This window comes from Anopheles moucheti, chromosome 2, assembly GCF_943734755.1.
Source record: "Anopheles moucheti chromosome 2, idAnoMoucSN_F20_07, whole genome shotgun sequence".
NCBI lineage: Eukaryota > Metazoa > Arthropoda > Insecta > Diptera > Culicidae > Anopheles > Anopheles moucheti.
The window spans coordinates 74,400,666-74,423,903 of NC_069140.1; the positions used below are offsets into that span (position 1 = coordinate 74,400,666).

Genomic DNA, 23,238 nt, shown 5'->3' on the forward strand with positions numbered 1-23,238 from the left:
TAAAGATGCATTAAGTACGGAGCAGTGCCGGCAGTTTCAGCACCGCTGTATTGACACATACTCTTCGGGTGAGCTTAAAATTGAAGTGTTTCCTTTGATTTAAATTTTACGGCAACGATTTGGTAGGTTTAAATATTTTGAATATCATTTTGCAACATCCATGCTCGTTTATTCGCAACAAGATTAAAGGATTAAAGGCAGATGAAGTACAATTTAACAGCCTCTAGTTCGTCGTTATTATTGCGCAAAGACTGTACACATTCCAGTCTCTTCAAATGTATGTAACATAATAAATAAATTGTTAGAAATTGTTCCTTCATTTCAGTATAACGTAGAGTAGACCGGGCTTTTTATAAACTGACCACGTCCAGGATTCGTGTTAGAAATAAGTTTATTAAACCATTGTACGTCTGTCATGTCTTGGTGGGACGTTAAACCAGAAAGAAGAGAAATAACTCTAAATAATGTGCTGAAAGGCCAGGCCAGACTTGATTTCTCATCACTCGCTAGGATTGCTTCGCGGTGACGGCTTTGCGCAGGATTCCTCTAAACTGCTCATGGTAGGGCACTTTCGTCTGTCAATCCATTATCCAGGCCTGACGCCATCTTTTTATCTCAATTTGGGCCTACCAAGCCTCCTCTGGCTATGTGGATGACCTAAAAGGACTTTACGAGCTCAGTCGAGCCATGTCATTCTCATGACATGGCTATACCAACGGAGAATGGCGAGTCTAATCCACTTGAACGACATACGGGGCCAAAACCCCTCCTGAGCATCTTCCTCTCGAACGTGGCTCAGAGAGTTTCGTCAGATTTGGACAAAGACCATTTATCAGAGGCGTTTGTGAGTACTATAATTATATAAGTTCCCAGCTTCCGGCGGCGCTGTCCAGTGGTAGCAAGGATTGACTATCCTGGCCTGGAAGTTCTAACGAAACAAAAAAAATATGTAGTTCCAAATTCGTTCGTCGACAGGTTTTTCCAGTACCAAGAATGATTGCCGGGTCAGTCTTTCGATCTCGATCAGATCCAAAGAATATTTTTGTTTATAGTTATTAAATATCACCAAGAACGGTGTGTTCCTTCTCTTTGACCTACCAGTACTATATCTCTTAATGATATACGATCTTTTTCACTATTTTTGTAGAAATTTTATTTGATTCCAACGATGAATGACCAACAATTCTTGAAATTCTCCTTCTATTTCTCAAGCAGCAACAGGAAAAGCGACGAGAGCTGCGTTTGAAACGATTCTGGCGCACCACAACCAAACCGCCGACGTCCTCCGAGGAGTCCGGCGGATGCGAAAGTCCTACAAAACTCGGACGAAAGGCGTTCCAGCAGCCGTCCGGCACGGGTACGACCGCAAGCAGCAGCAGCGATAGTCCACCGAAGCATCCGGTCTGTTCGCTACCGCTGCTACAAGTTTGGCCAAGCCAGGACTCACCACGGGGCGAAGCGGACGGACAGAGTTTTGTCTTTCCCATCGTAGCAGACGATCAGGTTGGTAGTGAAATCATGCAATTATTGCACAGTCTCGTATGTAACCTCGTTCTTTCCCGTATTGAATTCCTCCAGCAACAAAGCTCCAATGGACGGCGGAACTCGTTGTTTGTGGATCAGCTGCAGGCGGGTGACTCTGGAATTGACTCCGTGCAGGCGTCACCCTCGCCGATCGCAATGCCCTGCCATCCGCTCGTCGTGTCCAATGCTATCTCACCAAGTGCATCACCTACGGCCGGTTCTCCGACGCCCTCAGTAGACCGCACCACGAGACGTCCGTCGACGTCGTTGCTCCATCCGGACCATGCGCGGATCTTCGCGCTTCGAGCACCTTCCTCCCCCGACCAAGTGAGCCTGGCCAGCCTGCCGTTGTTCGACAATCATAGAACCTCTTCCACGCCTCCCCATCCAATGCACACCTCGCTCGAAGACAGTACCGAGTTTAATGGGGCCACCACCAGCAATCATCTCTGCACTGCGAGTTCCAGCACGACCTCCTCCCTTACATCCGTAGCCGTAGCGACGCTTGGACAACATCCTCAGCGGTAAGCAGGCAGAAATGCGATCGAGAATTGCGTGACCTTCACATCTTCACCTCTATTTTGAACTTTCTTAGCTCCTCCGATCCCTGGCTACGTCCGGAACGCGACAAAGACAACCCAGACCTGGACCAACGGCGTGCCTCAACGATGACGGCCCGGTTGTCCCTGTTCGATGCGCTCGATCTAGAGTACGCCTTGCTAAGGGCAGCCGCGCGCGGTTCAGTTGGTCCGTACTCTCTCAGCGAATCGCTGCACAAGCTAACCTTCACGCAGTCGCTTGCATTTCCTGCGCTGGCCCGTGGGCTCGCAACCAAGCGACGCAACTCGACCGAACAGAGCTCGTCCCGGCCGCTGAACCCGAACGAATCGGGCCTGAACACATTCGCCAAGGTTGTGACCGCGTGCGTGCTAGTGATGGTAAGCTTTCTCGTGTTTCTGGTAGTGTACAAGTACGTGCGGACGTGAGGTTTGCTCCTGGCCCCGACAGAGGTGGCCACCGTACAGGCGACCACAACCATCGCCACGACGTTCCACCAGCACGTCGCGAACAAAACGATGGTGTCGGGGTTCAGGAAGCTTTTCAACATTGAAACGTAACGCCAGCTAGTGATGATCGGTAAAGTTAATACTGTGTTGGCGTGTGCAAGTGTGTCTGTAACGGAAACTGTGCGCTGTGCATTCCCCTGTTCTTATGGCATTCCCCGCTGACAAATGGCACGTGGACCCGAATTTCAATCATTTTCCTCTAGCGATAAATACTCGAATCGAAACAAGTGCATTCAAAATGCTTCAAACTCGTACCGTATATCTTACACATTCTATCAAAACGTTTAAAGCTAAGACCAGTGTGAGTGATGTGGAAGGCAGGCTGGGTTTAAAATGGGAAATGATAAATCGGTTTCTGTAGTGCAACACGAGATGTGACGCATTCGCTTTAGGCAGTGCGCGTGACGTTTGGCTCGTCTCGTACCGTAGGCAATGATGCTTTTTTGTTGCGAATTCTATCATCAAACAATCAAAGATCCTCGAACAGATCGCGCTGCATCTAGAGGCATATCATGCGTTGATGAGTTGTCACGGTGTTAATTGTAGAAAAGTGTAGTTTTACGCACCAACGTTCGATTTCAAACATAATAAAAAATATTCATTCGTGTGTTTTTTGTTATTACCAACGGACGACAATAATCTACTGATTTGCAGTTATTTGCAAAGGTTTTAGCTATTTCATGAACACTAGTTTGGAATTACTTGCACCCCAATGTTCTCCGATGTGCTGTACAAAGCAAGAAACACAGCAAAACAGATGGTGCATTGATATTGCCTAACTTTGGGCGCTTTCATCACAAAATGCATACTCTTTTCGGTGGAGTTGTCAAAAAGGTGCCTAAAAGTATGCAATTCGAATGTAAAATCCCCTTATTATTTTAATTTAACAATACATATGGTTTTTGTACAATTAATTAAGCTTTTTATACTTTCTCGACGCTATAGAGCATTTTTATTATAATAAATACCGGGCAAACTGTTTAAAAATGTAGAATTAAATATAAAAGAAAATTATATATTGTTTTACTTAGGTTTACTTACCACAATTATTTTAATAGACATTTCATTTTACTATAAAATTAATAATTATGAGTAAAAATAACTCTTTTTATACAATTTAGTTAATACACATAATTTCTATAATAATTGATGTTTCAACAGTTATCTCACAATTTAATAATTTGAATAATTTAAATATAAAATCTTCGCATTTTGTTTGTCGATTGCTACATTTTGCACTTTCTATTTCATTTGAAAACCATATCCACGAACCTGTTTGACCATCCCGTAGCTAAAGGTCCACATTCCCTCAACAACCCTTAGACACGACTAAGTCGGAGGAGAATATGAAGCTACGTGCGTGATGCGCTTGCTGTAAATAGTATTTTAGAGGATATTGGATAGAATTAAAACATAAAATAAACAAAATATAAGGATAATGTTAGGACATATAAACATATTCTAAGCGGAACTGTGTGTGTGTTTGGTAACGCTCCCGGGCGAAACCGACGCTCAGTTACACGCGAAAAGCAACTCTACTCTGTGATCAATACACGCTAAAACATGGGAGGGAAAAGAAAAAGGAACAAATTATTAAATTTAACAATCGCCCTAGAAAGGATACACTACACAAACACACACCCTCCATGGTCCATGGAACCAACGTTCTTTAGTGTATAGTGGCAAACGGTAATCGTTTCCAAATTTCTTACCATTGTAAGTTCTAAGTACCAACCAACCCTAAGAATTACTCAACACAATAAGCAAGGAAAGTTCTTAAAGATTTCCTTTAATTTTTGCATAAAACTTACATAAATTAACCATTTGTCATCCGCTTACTTCCTAACCCAACCAACCACCCCTCGACCACATCCCCCTCTCCCCTCCAACCCCTTCGCCAAGTGAAGGTTTCCCATAAAGAAAGGCGCATTAAGATTCGTACAAGTAAGAACGAAGCATGTAGGATTTATGCTATTTTGTTAAACGAAACCATCCGAAAAAGCTCCACCATTATATGCTTTAAAGTTTGAAGGATAGAGTTTGAAGGAAAGGAACGAAAGAGTTCAAGTAGAAGATAATTCAATTCCCCATACCATACCAACATTGCTGTACATTTGATTCGCTACGAAACGAACCCGGACCAAGTTCCGAGCACACGTTTCAGTTTTTGTCCATTTCGTAATCCAACACTACTTTCGATACTTTTAATACAAATTTTATCCAATCAACACTACAATAACACGATGGGGAAAGAAAGCGAACGAATCAAGCGTGTATATAAGAGACGAAAACATGCGAAAAACCCCTCAATTGAAATGCCATGTTTAAGAGAAAAAAATGACTCAAGAAAGCGACACACACGGCAAAGCGGTTACACATTTATCAGCTTTAAACATGTACCAGAGAACAAATCATAAGGAGTGATGTAACTGGAAGGGCCGGGCAAAAGTAAGGAAAAGCCTACCGAAAAAGTGCACCGTAAGCGTAGAATGCAATGTAAAATCGTGTCGTACGTGTGCGGAATGGCTAACAGCAACAAAAGAAACAAGTCGGGTTGTGGTTGCCGTGTGTGACTCTACGGTATATTTCCCCTGGCAAAGTGGAGTCGCCCGGTAGATGGGGCAATTGTAAGCGAAGAACGAAAAAATAAAAGTTACAAAATCAACTACCTTTTCGGTGTATTAATATTTAGTTTAATAAAAAAAAGGAACTTAATTTATGCCTATTTACACGCCCATTCGATGCATCACTGGAATCCCTGTACGAAGTACCTCCATGTTGTCTATTTTCCTTGCTTCACAAACATCCACAACTTTTGACGACCATATTTTTGTACTTTTTCAAGTTAATGTTCGCATCGTCGATGTGGTACAGTACCGAGATCGGGTTTAGCTTGGTGGGCGCACAGCAGGGTTTCGGCACACGGGTCGGATGCATCAGATGTACGAGCGTCTGTATGAGCGCATGGTTCGTCGCGTTCATGTGCGTGTTGAGCGGGAAGTTACACTCGCCGAAGCAGAAGAACGCACCGAACCCGTCCGGTGCGATGATCCAGTCCTGCCAGTTAAGATCCCGGAAGCTCACGTACAGCGTTTGAATTTGGCAGCTCTTTTCCCGCTCGGTCGCACCGGCGAACCGCTCGAGGAAGGGATTGCGGATCCGCTCGGTGCGCTTACCGGTGCCGACGCCCTTACCGCGCCGGATGCTGCGCTTCGCCCGGCCACCGGTACCGCCGGAAATGGATGCCGTTGGTTGCACTAGCTCCGGTCCCTTGCAGTAACCCACGAGAAATGGTTGGTAGCGTCCGAACCGGTTCGATAGTATTAAGCCCACCTCGTCCGGCAGCAACTCCTTGCGAGGACTCTCCGCATAGTACACCTCCACGAATATGCCCTTGTTTCCGACCCGATCGACAATCCACCGCTGCATGGCCTGAGTGGCATTAAGCTCTACCCAGCCTTCGTAGTTGTAGGGCACCGACTGCTCACCAATGTACTCCAACCGGTGGCCATCTTTGACCGCATCGTACCCACCGATCAGTGAAGCACGCACCACTATCTGACGACCGCGTACGATCGCATCCCAGGGCCGATCGGTGCTTCGGTTCTTGTACATGCGCAAGCTCGCGTACAGCAGCTGATTAGTGGTTCCATCAGAACCGATCTCTGCCGTGTCGAACCAGAGCCGTTGACCACCGCGGTGATGCCGTATCTTGGGCAGATGACGGTTGGCTTTGTTCAGGAAGGACATGATCACGTCACTCTCGCCGATCGCCCGCTCGTCGGCTATCGTGAACAGATTGCTACCGTCTGTGTACCGCTTTCGGCGCGTGTGTCCGCCGTTCGATTCTTCCGTGAACTTGTGGTAGATATTCAGCAAGAACTGTGGCGCTGACTTCCTGCAAGTAGAAATAAAAACAACAAACGATTAATTTAATGACGAACATATCACAGACGGAAGGTATCCTTTACCTTAACGAAGGATGTACGTGCTTTTTATTCGGACGATCTGGCAGTCCGAGTAGCTCGAGAATTTCGTGTTCAATTTCCTGACGCTCGTGCAGCTCAACGCTCTTCTCCCGGACCGTTTGATCGACACCGTTGTCGATGTAGAACCCGGTCGAATGCACCATTCCGATTAAAACGTACAATGGAACCACCACGCTGCACAGTTTGAATTTAACCATTGTTTTGCTTGCGTACTTGCTAGCCTTCCAACAGATCACCTCACTTGATCTCCGTTTGCTGTGTAACTGACTACGAGCTGCACACGTGTAGAATGTTTTATAACAAATCTGTAAATTTGCTTTCCGTACCCCGGTGAAGTAAGGCAAAGAAAAGTGGATATTAGTGACGGGAAAAGAGTACCCATCGCTTCAAAAAATTTACCATGGCGCCATAAGCAAGAGACGAAATCGAGGTAAGAAAGGGTAGAAAGTCCTGTAAACAACGCCCAGGTTTCAAGTAGGGTGTATAATTCCGCATGAAGAATGGGTAGATTATTTAGTATTTTTTTACCCTGTGTGACACGTGCATCTGGCTAGAAAGGTACAATTACAGGCGTATTAAGCTAAGCATGCTAGTTGTTCGATAAAAAAAAGACTAAAAAATCCAAAATGCTAATAACGAAATATTTAATTTGCTCTCATTACGAGACAAATTTTATTACAAAAAATCAAACTTAATTCTTCCAAATTGTTTGCAATAATTTAACAAGTATCACATTTTATTCGAATAAATGTTTATAAGAAAATCTCCTAGTAATATTCCTATCACTGTAGTCTAGTGAAAATACTATCGTACATGTACGACAAAAACATATCTTTTCCTTCGCTTATGTTTTTAGTACAGCTTCGTTGATGTGCTAATAGTTGGAAATTCTTTAACCAATTTTTATCGCAATGTATAAAATATCGTTATTAAAATGTAAAAGCCAATATAGCAATCATTTAAAGAGTTCAATAATGCATAAAAAGTTCAATAATTCCCAGCCCTGCGGCACGCACACAGTTCTTGCAGTAACGAACGAACCGCTATAAACGGAACCCCTCACAGCGTTTGCCGTAGATTTTTCACTTCCAAATGTTTACCGTATTCAGAGAGAAAACGACAGAAAAAAAATGCAAATGGCGTACGAAGGAGGGCTGTAGTGAATTTTTCTTCGTCATCCGTTTCTCGTGTTGTACGATATTTTACGTGATGTTTTGGCGGTCGAATTGTGCACCAAACTGAAGTACAATCGATGACGCAGCGGAGCACACTGGAGTACGCCGATTCGGATGCGGTTTTGTGTGAAAATTCGCTGGTGCATCTTTTTACCGTGCATTCGCACCGTAGTGGTGTAGCTGCCGTTGCAACCAGCGTGAAGCTGGTGGGCAAGCTCGCAAACAGTAGGTGCGTCGTCGCATCAAAACAATCCGTGACGCGTGTGACCCGTGTGTGCGATCGGTTGGTGGTGGTTATACGCTGGCTGCGCAGTAAACAGATGTACGGCATGTGGTGGGGGAAAGAATTGCAGTCATTGCTAACAGCTTGAAACAAAACTGCGTGCAAACAAGTGCCATATCGAACCGACACCGAAGGAATCGGTAGGTGGGCCTCGGTAGTGGCGTAGCGCGTTCGACGACGGCGACAAACCGTTTGCAAAGTGAGCAATTTTTTCGCGGGTATTTTTTTGTTTTCCGGTGCACGCGGCCAACCAAGACGGCGATAAGGGACCGTTTTCACGACTACCACATTGCAGGCAAACGATTGCAGTGAGCAAAAAGAAAAAACGCGCCTTTTTACAACGATCTCGTTGCCGAACAGAAAGTGAGTACTCAATAGTTAATGCGTGTTTATATTACGTTTTCAGGTGATGCTGGCCAACGAAGTAATTCCGTTGTGAGTCATAGCGATTTTCAAATTAATTAGGCAAAATCGGTTTGGGGTGAAAACGATACAAATGGAATGGCTTTTTGTTGCAAGCAGTTGCAAGAACACGGCCACCATGTGACACCTCGGCATGCATCGCGTTTCGCCGAATGCGCACGAACTAAAAAGCGGGTTGTGAGAGGATTATCAAAAACCCAGTTTTTTGTAATTGGCATAATTGTAATTCCCATTACAATACGGATCAGTTTAGCAATTATTGTCTATTAATTCTCAGATCTATTTCACCCGAGCGGGTGTGTTGAGTGAGGCAATGAATAACAGAATGACCCCTTTGAACTAAGATTTTTGTTGTAAGAAGATCCTATGGAATAATTTTTAGCTTTAATAAAATTCCTATAAACATTATTACATGTCATGTACGTGTAAAATATAAACTAATCAATTGAGGACCTTGTCTGTTCCCCAAGAATTTGAATGTATATCGTAATTATCTAAAATAAAAATTCTAAACGCACTCTTCTTTTTTGCCATTGTAGAACACAAGAGGCCACCAATATGAATGACGTTGGTATGAACAGCAAAACCGAGAACATACTTCCGGCGGCCCCATCCGCATGGGATCAGTTGACAAACCCTTCGTTGGCCGAGCAACATCAGGCACAACAGCAACAACAACAGCTGCAGCAGCACCAACATCAGGCACAATCGCCCCAAATGCAGGCATCCAGTCCCACCACCGTCAGTGCACCGTTGCTAACACCCACGAAAACGACACCACCGGATGCGTCCCAAATACCATCGGGTGTAGCACCCGGTGCCGTTCCCGGTGCGGCGATCGGAGCCAACTTCAACGAAGAACTTTCCCCCGAGCTTACGCAGCAAGGCTGGCGCAAATTTTGGTCGAAACGCGAAGGGCGACCATACTTCTGGAACAAACTGACCGGCGAATCGCTGTGGGAACCGCCCGGTCTTAACCGTGGGCCGCAACAGTTCGATCCACTAACGGATCCGCTCGGCATCTGCAGCAATGGGCCGCTACCGCATCCGCACAATAGTTACAACAATTCACACCCATCGCCTCACAACCACAATACGCTGAAACGACGTGCCTCGGAGGATGCGCAGCATTCCGGCCACCTGCAGCCGGGCGGTGGTGGAACTGGTGGGCCACCACCGCTGAAAAAGTACGTCCTGCCCGGTCCCTGGGATCTGGAGGTACCGACGAACGTGCTCATCTACGAACGGTTGCCCACCACCTTTCCGCAGCCCTACCCGGAGGTGGAAGCGCTCCGCGGTTCGCTCACGCTCCGGCTGGCCAAAACGTACGAGGATCTGTGCAATAAGCGGGAATCGATCGCACCACCGAAAGATTCCTTCCAGCGGTGGCTGATCGAGCGGCGAATCATCGACCAGGGTGTGGATCCGCTGCTGCCGAGCCAGTGCCAACCGGAAATCTCACCCCAGATGTATCGCGAAATACTGCGCGACATTCCGATCAAGATCGTGAAGCCGAAGTTTACCGGTGACGCAAGGAAGCAGCTGTCGCGGTACTGCGACGCGGCGAAAAAGATCGTGGAGCGGCGGGGCGCCAGCGAGGAGAGCAAAAAGATCGTCAAGTGGAACGCGGACGAAGCGTACGAGTGGTTGCGGCGAACGGTGGGCGCCAGCTATGAGGACTTCCAGGATCGGCTCGCACACCTGCAGCGCCAATGCGAACCGCACATTATCGCAACGGTGCGCGTCAGTGTGGAGCAGCTGTGTGCCAAGCTGTACCATCTTTCGGTGCAGCACGCGCGCAACATCCGCGAACGGCACGCACACATCCTGAAGGAGCACGGCATCCCGGAGCTGACGGCACCGTTACAGCCGCCCGTCACGCGCAAGGTGTGGTGTTATCCGGTGCAGTTTGCGCTTCCGTCACCGCGTATGCCCCAGATCGATTACATTAACGACCGTGACCACATGGTCATCAAGTACACGAACTCCGCGGTAATGGCAGCAACCGATACGCACATGGTAAACATCTCGCACCTGCAGAAGCTGGAGCAACTGTACCGGTACAACTGTTTCGATGATAAAAAGTTCGATTTCTTCATCGGGCGGGCGTACTGTATGTTGAAACGATACGCCACCTTTCTGGGGAACAATGCGAACCCGAACCAGCAGGAACCGGAACTGACGCAGGCCGCCCTACCGGCGGTTGTGTTCGAGTGTTTGCACCATCACTTCAACGTGACGTTTGAATGCTTTGCCAGCCCGCTGAACTGCTACTTTCGGCAGTACTGTTCGGTGTTCGGGGACACGGATTCATTTTTCGGCTCGAGAGGTTCATTCCTGGACTTCAAACCGGTGTCCGGTTCGTTTCAGGTGAATCCGCCGTACTGTGAGGAATTGATCGATGCCAGCCTGCAGCATATTGACCGATTGCTAACCGATTCGGTCGAACCGTTAAGGTAGAAGCGTTAAATGGATAAACGTTTGATAGTGGTACTAATCAAGGACGCTTCAATTCCTTTCAGCTTCATCGTGTTTCTACAGGAATGGAAAGATCCACCGTTAAAATGCCTGTCGAAAATCGAGGACAGCCCGTACAAACGCAAGCAGGTGGTCGTGATGGGTATGGAACATGAGTATCGCCATGGGCTGCAGCATTGTATACCAAAGTAAGAACCTTAGCTATACAGTGACGTTTCTCACACGTTCGTGTGGATCCAAAGAACACACATTCCGTACATACATTCATTTCATTTTTGAGTTGAACACATCTTGAGTTATTTGCAATTTTGTTGATTAATTATTGAGGAAATGTTGTACCACTGTTGTCAGCAGTACAATATCCACGCGGATGAATGCGAAAGCTTCGAAAAAGCCTAAAATCTAAACAAGCAAACAATCTTTTCCCCAGATCGGAGGTGAACTTTAAGAGCATCGTCGGTACGATGGTGGTGTGGTTACAAAATGCAGCCGGGTACGCACGATGGGCCCCGACCGAGACGCGGGTAGACGCACTGCTGGAAGCATTCCGTCCGGGTCGCGAACGAGATCGGGACAAAGCGACCGCTACCACCGTACCTGTACAGCCGAGCTGTTCCGCCAGCGCGAGCTCACCCGACGTCGTACCGCCCGGTAACAGTAGTGCCGGCGACATCCCGGCCCCCGGTCCCGGTAAACCCTCGACTCCGGCCACTGTTTGAATGGATGGTGCTAAGCTACAGCTGTGGTAGGATAAACAGGACGCATCAGCTTCAGATTAAATAGCAGCGGATGAATGCACACACATCCAACCAATTACCAGTAACTTACCAATAGCAATCATTCACAACCATGCAGACAAACTTCACGTCATGTTTTTGTTTTGCGTTTTTGAAGTACACACATAGCCTATAGACACGTTAGCCGCTGGCACGCTCCTGTGTCACGATCACAAATGCTTCCCTTTTTAGCTTGTAAATGCAACACGCAGACCAATACTACAACTTTACAGCAATCATAACATGAGCAAATGCACGTTTTAACTGAGGACCTTTTAACAGTTGCCTAGAGCACAGGTGGGAGTTGTGCGTGAGAATAGTTCGATGTGTCCTGTTTATTATTAATAATAATAATATTGCTTTTCCTAGGACCGCTCGTCGATCGAGCAGGATCGGATCGGATCGGAGTTCAGAATTTAATATAAGTAAACCAATCATACATGTACGTATAGAAAATCATTTTCTAGAACAAAAAAAAACAAAACAAAACAAAACAAAACAAGATAAGCAGCAGGTAGAGCAACATCTTGGAGCTGGTATAGGCCACATGTGTAAAAGTTTCGCGTCATCGAGGCACATCATGCCCGGGCCAAAATTATCACCCGATCTCTATTGACTCTACTCTCCGTCAGGCGGACAGTGTCACGTTTTGGGGCAAAGCTCCAATCGGGCCATAATCAAATAATTGTACAGTGCAAAGTATATTATCGTAAATTAATTGTACGTGTTCCGTACGGCGATTCATTAGAAAATTGCATACACTAATTCTCACGCAAACAGACAAGAATCTGGACCCAACTGAAATCTGTTTGATTCAAATTGAAATTACGTATTGGATTTTATTTGGAATTTTCCACATTCAACTGGTTTTAAAAGTAATTGAATAATTTATACATTTTACACACAAACTGATTGCCTTTAACATTTTAAAACAAACAATTTTTTTTAAAAAGGGAAATGTTAAAATCCGGTGTTCTAACGCCATTCAAACATGCAAATTTGAACATCCTTGCTGAGTTGCTGATAGTGCATGAAAATTAGGGTAATGCAATGGTAAATCGCATAACAATAATACTTTGAGAACAGGGAAAATCTACGGAAAATCGGAAAACAAAACACAAAAGTCAATGTAAAGGAAATGTTGTTGAAGCAAATTAATCTTATTTACTGGCAACGAAAGGGGAGGGGCTCTGTTCTTCAAATTATTCTCCCATTTTCGTCAGATTGGTAGAATGGTGTGTATTGTATGTGGCCAACCTATGCAATATGCATTTGGTATAGGAAAATGTAGCGTTCAATTAAGGAACAGTTACATGTATAAGCATATATATATTTATTACAGTATCGTTCGTTCGTTCGATTAATGCTTAGTTGTTTGCTTAGTAAAACATCCACAAACAGGAAACACGTGCTGTGCGTGTAATGTGTACGTAATTACTGGGTATATTGATAAATATATATATACATAGAGTAGAGTTTTCGGATACGGGACAGCAGCGTAATTAGGCATACAGACAGTTAGTACTGAGCTGTGTAACGGTGGCAATTTTATGTTTAAATAATATTACTAAGATATAATCGAGGCATGTGAGATTACACCCTAGATCTTATCAAACCTTCCCTCGCTGGGTCTAGTGTGTATTTGTGTGTGTGTATAGAATTATTACTTCCAACCATTTAATTTTTGTAATTAAATGGTTAGATCAGGCAGCGCATATAGACAAGAAGGATGTGTAGCGTAAGCAAGCGGGTTTTATTAAGCGAGTTAGACCGAACTGGCGAACAGCCTTAAGGTCAAATCTATATTGTCTTTGATAGCAGTGCAAGAAGAAAAGTAAATTTTTGTTATTTAAATAGTTTAAACAATTGAATTAGTACATCGTTTATAGTCGAACAAGCTTGTGTACCAGCTCGTATCGATATCAAAAGGCACCATCGTTTTAACATCAATTGCATGCATACGTACGTACAACAACACACACGTCCTTGTGTCTATTTCAGCAGGCAATTGATGCAACTAGTTCAGCATCATAAAAATTACGGGGATTTACGGCACGTCGACCAAGGGAAGGGCGTTTATGGACGTTATTTCGTCCGTTGTCAGTTCAATGATACAATGTACAAATTAAAAAATTGCACCCTCTTCTCTTAGAAATCGAAATCTAACAACAAAAACCCATCTTTACGGGACACTGGACTACGGCAACGGTCACATGGCGTCGAGATAAGCTTATTACATATAATAAAATCAGTTTTTAGATCGAGCCCCAATGTTACAGATTGAACCAATAAACAACAAAACCCATATTTGAAGATTCGGTGTACAATGTTTTAATGTGAGGAAAGGAATTAGTATGAGAAGTTGTGTTGTTAGTATTGTTAATACTTTCACCTTCTCTGGTACATGCTTATTTACTGTCCATATTTTTGAAACTCAACGACTTTGAAACAGTTATTTGAATGGTGCACGCTCTACAAGTTTGTAGAAAAATGTTTTGTTTAATATTACAATATGTTATAAAAATACATTTTCTTACACTGCACTTCGTTCAAACTTAGTTAAATTTATCGACGATAACGATCTAATGTATTTTATATCCTACAAAACTTATAAATTAAAGAAACAAATCATTGAGTAAAGAAATGAAATAAAATTTACAGAAAAATAATTCGAATTTCACAACAAACCGTTTTGCACCTAGCGATTTGACGTTTCGCGCAGTGCTGTCAAGCTTCGGCATGCTGGATCGCTCCGTTTTCGGTCAACTTCGTGGATTTTTTATTTCATTGCAATCTCTCTCGCTCACTCACTCTCGTTCGCTCGTTCCTGTCCGTTCCAACCGTGTTCGAAATATGCTTTACAAAGCATTGGTCATTTCTGTGAAACTTTAAATGAAATAACACTGAAACTCATCCGGATATGGGGTAAAAAGTGCGCTGTATCATTGTAAAACTAGTGCAATATAGTGAAAGGGTAGAAATATCGGTGCCGTGCACGATATTAGCGTGAATGGTAGTTTGTGCGTTTGCGTTCCTTTCTACGTTGCAGAGACCACCCTTCGCACAATTCAAGTTCTATTGGTGTTGCTTTGACACTATTTTCCCAACGCACATACACACACACACGTAGCACACACAGGTACAGGCAGGGAAAAGTGGACTGCATTAGAGAAATACGGGAAAAGTTGTGTAAAAAGTATAAACATTTCACAAAACACTCTTCTAAAGAGCAATAGTAGTAATCGTGTAGCAAGGTGCAAGTGAGGCCACATAACAGCAACATACGCAGGAAAGGAAACCCATTCCCTGCGTTGCTGCTGCCCTTCTTCGCTCGATCTTCATTGAGTGTATCGAAAGGTGGCAAAAGAGTCTGCAGCCTCCGGATCCGGATTGCGTCCACAAATTCCGATGCACACTGGACACAACGATGGCCTGTGGTAGTACTTCCTCGACAACCAGCATGGAATTGGTTCCGGCGGGTCCAATGAATGTTGCAGCCGCAGCACGACCTTCACGCTTTACGATGGAAGGTGTCGGATCACGGGTCATCCGTGGACCGGACTGGAAATGGGGCAAACAGGTGAGTAAGCGACAGTGATACATTTTTGCGAGAACATTCCGACAGACATCCGGAGCGAATCTTCCTCCAGCGGGACAGCTGAATTCATACCAGCAGTAGGGGCAGGCACCGTTTTGTTCGGAATAAATTATAGTTCCGAAACGCGCACGGAAACATCGATTTGAGTCGTAAAATAGCGCCAGGCAGGAAGATCCAAAAATATGCGCATCCCACCCTTGTGTATGGTATGTGCGTGGTTATGGAAAACGTATGCCCCTTGTGAACTGCACAGGTAGCGACATTAAATCCGATTTTGTACGTTTTAGCTTGAAAGCCTATAAGTACGGCAGCACGGTATGGTGGGTTTCATTGCATCCTCCGTACGGAAGGCAACGGGAGAATCATCTTTTTCTCACATCCTGGAAGAAGCAGAATCCGCTCGGGGATTTATGAAGAAGGCCATCAACAAAAGGGAAGAAAAACATAATGTACAAGATAAACGGCCGATTTTCGACTGCTGCAAAGCGAAACAAGCGCACGAAGAACGAAGTAGCAAAGAAGGCCACGAGAAAACTTCAACACAAAGTGGTGTTGGTGTGCGTCCGGCTGCTGTGTTGGGCCGTGAGTGAAGTGTGTGTTAATTTAAAATTTATTATTTCATCAATCAACAACAACGATTGCACGGAAAACAATTCGTCGGAGGGAACCTTTTGCGACATTGAGCGCTACGGCAGACTGATGAGATTCGTCTAGTAAACGGCAAGCTAATTAGAAGTGCAATTGCCGGGCCCTCGCAAGTGAGGCCAATTTTCTCATGCTCTCCTCCGCATCAGACTTGCTGTCTGCAATACCAGCCAGCTCGTGACTCTTTAATGATTTGGTTTAATTACGACAAAATGATGCATTGATTATTGTACACCAATAAGCTGTTGAGTGGGATTGTCCTAAGACGCACTTCGCAATCTGGAAAGACAACAATACAAATTTGTGATTAGCTTCTCTCCGTTACAATCCACTTGGGCTCCATTCCAGCACCAAATGTGGCTTTATAAGTGGAACGTGATTCTTACTTACGCAAATGCCGGTTTCGTTACCGTTTGATGTCGATCAAACGACATGATGATCGATCGTCTGGTGCCTCGGAAATGATAACAACAATCTACTGCCGACGTCCATCTCGTCGCCGGCATAAATGATGCACAACAAAAATCACATGTCGCCCTCCCGGCCTCCTTCGGCCGCGTGGTATTTGTTTAGATCGCGTACAAGATCACGCCTTGCTGGTGATAAGGATGAAGCGGAGTAAATATTTCCGCCTTGTAGTTTGATTGGGTTTTTCTAGCAGCTTGCAGGTTTACGTACACTCCTCTATCGGGCGATTCTCTTCCGGCATTGGATTGCTATTAGTAACGCTGTTTCATTGCTTACTTTCACTCATTGCAGGACGGTGGCGAGGGACATGTCGGTACGGTGCGAAACTTTGAGTCCCAGGAGGAGGTGGTCGTCGTTTGGGATAATGGAACCGCGGCCAACTATCGGTGTGCCGGTGCGTACGATCTGCGCATCCTGGACAGTGCACCGACGGGCATTAAGCACGAGGGTACGATGTGTGACACGTGCCGGCAGCAACCCATATTCGGCATCCGTTGGAAGTGTGCCGAATGTAACAACTACGATCTGTGCTCGATCTGCTATCACAGCGACAAGCACCATTTGCGGCACCGGTTCCACCGTATCACCACCCCGGGTGGTGAGAAAACGTTGCTGGAACCGCGTCGAAAGTCGAAGAAGATTGCCGTCCGGGGAATATTTCCGAGCTCGCGCGTTGTGCGCGGCGTAGACTGGCAGTGGGAGGACCAGGACGGGGGCAACGGAAGGCGCGGCAAGGTGAACGAAATTCAGGACTGGTCGTCGGCATCACCCCGGTCGGCCGCGTACGTTGTGTGGGACAATGGGGCGAAAAATTTGTACCGCGTCGGGTTCGAGGGCATGGCCGATCTGAAGGTAATGAACGATGCAAAGGGTATGACCGTGTACCGGGATCATCTGCCGCTGTTGGGCGAGTACGGGCCAGGCCGGGCACCGAACAACTTCCAGATCGGCGATCAGGTGACGGTGGATCTTGACATTGAGATCGTACAATCGCTACAGCACGGACACGGCGGATGGACGGATGGGATGTTCGAATGTCTCAGCACCACCGGTACGGTGGTGGGCATTGACGAGGACCACGACATAGTGGTCGCCTATCCTAGCTCCCACCGTTGGACGTTTAATCCGACCGTGCTGACGATCGTGTCCTCGCCGATGATGATGCTCACCGACAATCAGCCGCAACAGTTCGCGGTTGGTGATTTCGTTAAGATATGTAGCGATCTAGAACGTATCAAAATACTGCAGCGCGGTCATGGCGAATGGGCGGAGGCGATGGTGCCGGTAAGTTTAGCTTCTTTCCCAGTTAAGCTCAGATGAAACTAATGTGTTATTTCTGAATGGAATTTGTCACCGATCTTAACAATATTTTAAAACAAATGCAAGCTTTAAAAGATTTAAGTCTAGTCCTGATTAATGTTTTTTTATGGTGGTTTTATGAATTATATATCCACGCTACAAATGTTCAGATCCATAAGTTAATGTGAATTAAAGAAAGCGTTCCAGTCAAAATAACTGATCGAGTAAATCTGGTGTTAACGTCACCGTAACCACCAGTCATGATTTTTCATCTGGGATCGAATTATTTTACTCTATAAGAGCCCCGTTTCCCTTTTTTCTTGCCGGTTCAGGTTCCAACTTCGCTTTACTGTTTAGCATTATTTCCTATTTCACCTTACAACGGTGATCCCGAAGCGTAAAGGAACGGGATTGCCCTACAAAGGTGATCCCGCTGACGCGTGACGCCAGGGAGAAAATTAATAAACACTGTTTGGTAATGATTATATGTTTAGATGAACGTTTGATCCCATATTATTGATTCGGTTAAGATTTTAACGCTTGGATCGGATCAAATCAACCGTTCTCCACCTTCAAGTTTCCTTCACTAGTTACTACTACTGCACTATCAGCTACCATAAATCCGTAAGCTTTGCGTGCATAGATTTAGGTGCCAACAACATCCAAAAGACTTTGGCTACAATTAATTTAAAATATGCTCTTATTCCTAAAACAGACACTTGGAAAAGTAGGCCGCGTTCAACAGGTGTATCATGACAACGATCTGAAGGTGGAAGTTTGTAACACATCCTGGACTTATAATCCCCTTGCCGTGACGAAAGTTGTAAGTGTTCTGAGTACATTGCATAAATTCCCTGTTTTAATCCTGATCTTTTTAATGTTTTGCAAGGCTTCCTCCTCCGATGGTGCCACTGCCGTAACAACGAACGGCGAACGGCTGTCGGCGATATTGAAGAAACTTTTCGAACCTCACACCTCGGGCGATACCACCGAAGAGCTGGTAAAAGCCGCCGCCAACGGGGACAAAGCGAAGGTGGAAAAGTTTCTCACCGGTGCGACTGCCGAGCAGAATGTGACACCATCGTCCTCCAGCATGGGCGAAACACAGCCGGTCGTGAAGGTCGATGTGAACGGTGTGTTTGCGGGACACACGGCCCTGCAAGCAGCAAGCCAGAACGGACACCTCGAGGTGATCGAGATACTGCTCCGACACAGCGCCGACGTGGAGATTGAAGATAAGGATGGCGATAGAGCCGTCCATCATGCAGCGTTCGGCGATGAACCGGGCGTTATGGGAATGCTAGCGAAGGCTGGTGCTGATTTGAACGCACGCAACAAACGCCGTCAAACGGCGCTTCACATTGCCGTGAACAAGGGGCACTTTAACGTGGTAAAGACGCTGCTGGAGCTAAACTGTCATCCGAGTTTGCAGGATTCGGAGGGCGATACGCCACTGCACGATGCGATCTCGAAGGAGCACGACAATATGCTGGCGCTGTTGCTTGATAACGGTGCGGACATCACGCTGACCAATAATAATGGGTTCAATGCATTGCACCATGCGGCGCTGAAGGGAAACCCTAGCGCGATGAAGGTTTTGCTTACAAAAACGAACCGCCTGTGGATCGTGGAGGAGAAAAAGGATGACGGATACACGGCACTGCATCTGGCTGCGTTGAACAATCACGTGGAGATCGCGGAACTGCTCGTCCGCATGGGCAAAGCAAACATGGACTGCCAGAATGTGAACCTGCAGACGGCGCTGCATCTAGCGGTCGAGCGGCAGCACGTGCAGATCGTGAAGCTGCTTGTGCGGGAAGGCGCCAATCTTAACATTCTGGACAAGGATGGCGACACACCGTTGCATGAGGCGCTGCGCCATCACACACTGTCGCAATTGCGCCAGCTGCAAGATGTTGAAGGATTTGGAAAAATACTTATGGGGCTGAGGAATGTAAGTTTTTAGTCGTAGTTTATATGTAACATGAACGATTATTTTGATGCCCATTTGACATTCCAGAATACGGACAAAAAAGCGTCGGCATCGATCGCCTGCTTTCTAGCAGCAAACGGAGCTGATTTGACGGTGAAGAATCGCAAGCTGCAAACACCGTTGGACTTGTGTCCCGATCCGAACCTATGCAAAACATTGATCAAGTGTTACAACGAGCGGAAAACGGACGATATGGACATGATCGCGGCAAGCGGAGTTGGTGTTGGAACTAGCATGCAGCCGAATGTGATGAGAGCTGGTCTCCGAACGAACGCCGGCGAACCGACCGCTTCGACGTCAGGCTCGTCTTGCAATCCCGGCACAAGTGGTCTCAGCACCGGTGGATTGAATCATGCACAGATCGATGCTACCCTGCTGATGGGTTTGAGCAAAATGTCAATCCAACCGAGCGCGGCCGGCGAGGCGAATACGAACATGAGCGTTAATCACAGCGCTAGCGCAGGTGGTGGTGCTGTCGGTGGCAGCAGCGGACCGCTGGACGAATGTCTGCTCTGTTCCGACCAGAAACGTGACACGGTGTTTAAACCGTGCGGGCACGTCGTGTGCTGCGAAAACTGTGGACCACGGATCAAGAAGTGTTTGATCTGTCGCGAGTCGGTGCTATCGCGCGAAAAGATCGACGAGTGTCTCGTTTGCTCCGACCGGAAGGCGTCGGTGTTCTTTAAACCTTGCGGGCATATGGTTGCGTGTGAGCATTGTGCGCCGATTATGAAGAAATGCGTCCAGTGTCGTACGCAGCTCGAACAGATGGTACCGCTGTCGGTGTGCAGTGGCGGGCAGGGCAGTGTCATCAATATTCAGCATCACGTGGACGACAGCAAGAAGGATCTGCTGCACAATCATAACGCATCGCAACAGCAGCAGTTGTTGCAGGGTACGAACAAGGCAGGCCTTGGCGTTGCCATGAACAACACAATGTCACCGAACGCCAGCTCAATGGCGGGCGTGGCAGCTGGTGTCCTGAGTAGTAATGGACTGCTGGCGGGTGGAGGAGGAGGTGGTTCTTCCAGCAGCAACAACACAACGCCACTGACCACCACCAACAATACCTCGGTTGCGTCCGGTGTTGCACCGAACAATCTCAATCTGGTGGACGATTTTCAGAAGCTGCAACAGCAACTGCAGGACATTAAGGAACAGGTTCGTATTGCAAACTTCCACGGAAGGTTCTATTGTCGAGCTAGAAACATTAGCATTCAATCCGTTCCTTCTTCTCCCAACAGACAATGTGCCCGGTTTGTTTCGATCGCATCAAAAATATGGTTTTCCTGTGCGGCCATGGTACGTGTCAGATGTGTGGCGATCAGATCGACGGCTGTCCAATCTGTAGGAAGACGGTGGAGAAACGTATTCTTCTATTCTAAGCCGGAATGTTGCGGGATAGATTCCATTCCACGTAGAATTTAATTAACGGCAGTACTCATAAGTTTTAAGTTTACTGTTACTGTTGAAGAGTTAGGGTTAGCTAGCTATATGCACATCAGTTTACATTCATTCTTATGTTTTAGTCTTCCTCTGCACAAAAAAGCCCCTGGCACATATTGCAGGTTTGGTGTGCACAAACAAGGATATTTACTTGTGCTTGTGAGGCACTGCGACACGAAAAGCTTTAGTGTGTTATATAGGCTGCATTTTTACTTCCATTTTTTTGCACAATGCACGTTTCGCGGTTTTTTTTTATTTTAAAATACTTTCTACTGCTACGCACCATATGTAGGATCGTTAATTATAAACAGAACAAAAGACACGCGATCGCAATGTGGTCGATCTGTAGGGCAAAGACCGGCAAGCATGTTACGGCATACGCATTTACTATATGTTGAACGTATATTGCTTGGCGTACTCACTGGCTGTTCCACGTAGACGAGTTGTTCAGCGATAGAAATACAACAGAATAAATCGTTGTAGTTACAACTTTCGGAGAAAAAGTAACACAAACCCTGTGTGTTAGTATGTGTTTCAAATGCTACGCCGCTACTTATAGATTTATTGTTCAATCTCTTTCGTCTTACCACCGCTCTCCGCAACGATGATGTCCTTCAGTATTTCCTTCTTCTGCTCGAAGTAATCCCGGAACCAGCAGATGTGGTCACGCTTTTCCTGTGCCGTGATGTAATGATTTTTCGACAGCCCAACACACACCAGCTCCATAAAGTGTCGGATCGGACCCTTCTTGGGGCACCACGGTTCCAGATATTCCTCCAGGAAGACGTGCTCGGTAAATGCAACCTTCGCCTCCGCCTCCCGGCCCTGTTCATTGTTGATGGGGAACTTCCACAGTTTTCCCTGTTCGGTCCAGAGTGCCATCTTTTGGAAGTAATTAGACGGTGGGTGTGTAACGGCTAACCGTAGCTCCCGTTCGCTGAGCTTCTCCCAGGTACGGAGCTTGTCCGGACTTTCCTTCAGCGAAGCAAGATCCGTGAAAATACCCAACGGTTCTTCCTCGAACAGTTTCACACTTCCCGGTCCGCCGGGCGTTTGTGGTGATTGTTTCGGGCTGATACGCTTTCGTTCGTACCGTTCCTTTGGTGAGGCAGCGCTGCGTGACTGGTCCCCATCATCTGTGGGACGATATTGCTTTCCTCGCTTTGAATCGATCGATTTCTTCACCAAGGTGCTTCGCGTCGGATCACTTTCGGTTTGTTGTTTCTTTTTGTTTTTATCAACGATCATGCCCGTAATGATGTCCGTCAGATTACTCTCGCCAGCGGCGGAAGACACTGTCGTCCCAAGCAGCTTTGAAAGCAGCTCCGATTCAGTGCGTTTCGCATCACCCCCAAGGGCGGTGGCTACATTGCGCGTTGCCTGTGCGAGATCTTTCGGGCGCTCCTCATCGTCCGAGTCCGAGTCCGAGTCGGCTTTTTTCTCCTTTGATTTCCTCGATTTTGGGCGCGGCAGATCCACCTTCTTGACGAGCTTCAACTCACTCTCGGTGTTCATCATGGCGAGCAGCTCGTTCAGCCGGTTTAGGGCATCAGATGATTTCTTTCCTTCATTTTCACTCTTTTCGGTTCGGCGTGCCGGAGCTGGTGGTGACTTTGGTTTATCGCTTCCATCACCCGGTGCGTTTGAATCGGACGAAAACCCATTGCAGGACAACAAAAGCCGGATGCTTTGTGTCTTATGTAATCTGACCAAACAAAATACACGCCACCAATATGCCAATAGGAAAGAAAACGATTAGTGGACAATGTAAACGAAACAAAACTTGTAGTCCTTACCTAAATAAAGGTGCACGAGCTATCTGGAACATTGTTCTAAAGTTAGTTTTTAAAGATACTATTCTCCCGCAGTAACAACACCGGCCGTGCGATCATCAACAACTCGTGGGTTTGTTTACAATTTTCACACCCTGGCGGCACAATTGTACGAATAGGCTAGCTGTCAAACCGATCAGCCTATGCTTCCCGTATGTAGATATGTGCGTGGTCGCGAGCGTGTGTATCACCCAGCTCGTCATCGTATCATTGGCTTGTGTGGCTTTGTACCTTGCGTTGTT

General features: G+C 46.3%; 5 protein-coding genes across 6 annotated transcripts; 3 read left to right on the forward strand and 2 right to left on the reverse strand.

Moving 5' to 3' along the window:
• The first annotated feature begins 703 nt into the window (after positions 1-703).
• LOC128299025 (uncharacterized) lies at positions 704-2,510 on the forward strand. The gene is made up of 4 exons (XM_053034862.1): positions 704-844; positions 1,216-1,503; positions 1,579-2,048; positions 2,120-2,510. The coding sequence occupies exons 1-4, from the start codon at positions 704-706 to the stop codon at positions 2,508-2,510; spliced, it is 1,290 nt and encodes a 429-aa protein (XP_052890822.1).
• Positions 2,511-5,387: 2,877 nt separating this feature from the next.
• LOC128296978 (protein 60A-like) lies at positions 5,388-6,777 on the reverse strand. The gene is made up of 2 exons (XM_053032517.1): positions 6,563-6,777; positions 5,388-6,489 (listed from the first exon to the last, which is right to left on the reverse strand). The coding sequence occupies exons 1-2, from the start codon at positions 6,775-6,777 to the stop codon at positions 5,388-5,390; spliced, it is 1,317 nt and encodes a 438-aa protein (XP_052888477.1).
• Positions 6,778-7,950: 1,173 nt separating this feature from the next.
• On the forward strand, positions 7,951-14,014 carry LOC128296977 (mRNA (2'-O-methyladenosine-N(6)-)-methyltransferase). The gene is made up of 4 exons (XM_053032516.1): positions 7,951-8,401; positions 9,001-10,917; positions 10,984-11,127; positions 11,370-14,014. The coding sequence occupies exons 2-4, from the start codon at positions 9,020-9,022 to the stop codon at positions 11,656-11,658; spliced, it is 2,331 nt and encodes a 776-aa protein (XP_052888476.1). The 5' UTR covers positions 7,951-8,401; positions 9,001-9,019; the 3' UTR covers positions 11,659-14,014.
• A 632-nt stretch (positions 14,015-14,646) lies between these two features.
• Positions 14,647-21,377, forward strand: LOC128310217 (E3 ubiquitin-protein ligase mind-bomb). Of its 2 annotated transcripts, XM_053046804.1 has the most exons (7): positions 14,647-15,295; positions 16,718-17,710; positions 18,441-18,554; positions 18,615-19,679; positions 19,746-20,113; positions 20,204-20,879; positions 20,963-21,377. In XM_053046804.1, the coding sequence occupies exons 1-7, from the start codon at positions 15,143-15,145 to the stop codon at positions 21,101-21,103; spliced, it is 3,510 nt and encodes a 1,169-aa protein (XP_052902764.1). In that variant the 5' UTR covers positions 14,647-15,142; the 3' UTR covers positions 21,104-21,377. The 2 variants fall into 2 exon arrangements, with proteins under 2 accessions (XP_052902764.1, XP_052902763.1); XM_053046803.1 differs by having other exon boundaries at positions 18,441-18,548; positions 19,746-20,879.
• A 57-nt stretch (positions 21,378-21,434) lies between these two features.
• Positions 21,435-23,064, reverse strand: LOC128310218 (28S ribosomal protein S31, mitochondrial). The gene is made up of 2 exons (XM_053046805.1): positions 22,961-23,064; positions 21,435-22,869 (listed from the first exon to the last, which is right to left on the reverse strand). Exons 1-2 carry the CDS (start codon positions 22,990-22,992, stop codon positions 21,726-21,728), a joined length of 1,176 nt encoding a protein of 391 aa, XP_052902765.1. The 5' UTR covers positions 22,993-23,064; the 3' UTR covers positions 21,435-21,725.
• Between the last annotated feature and the right edge of the window lie 174 nt (positions 23,065-23,238).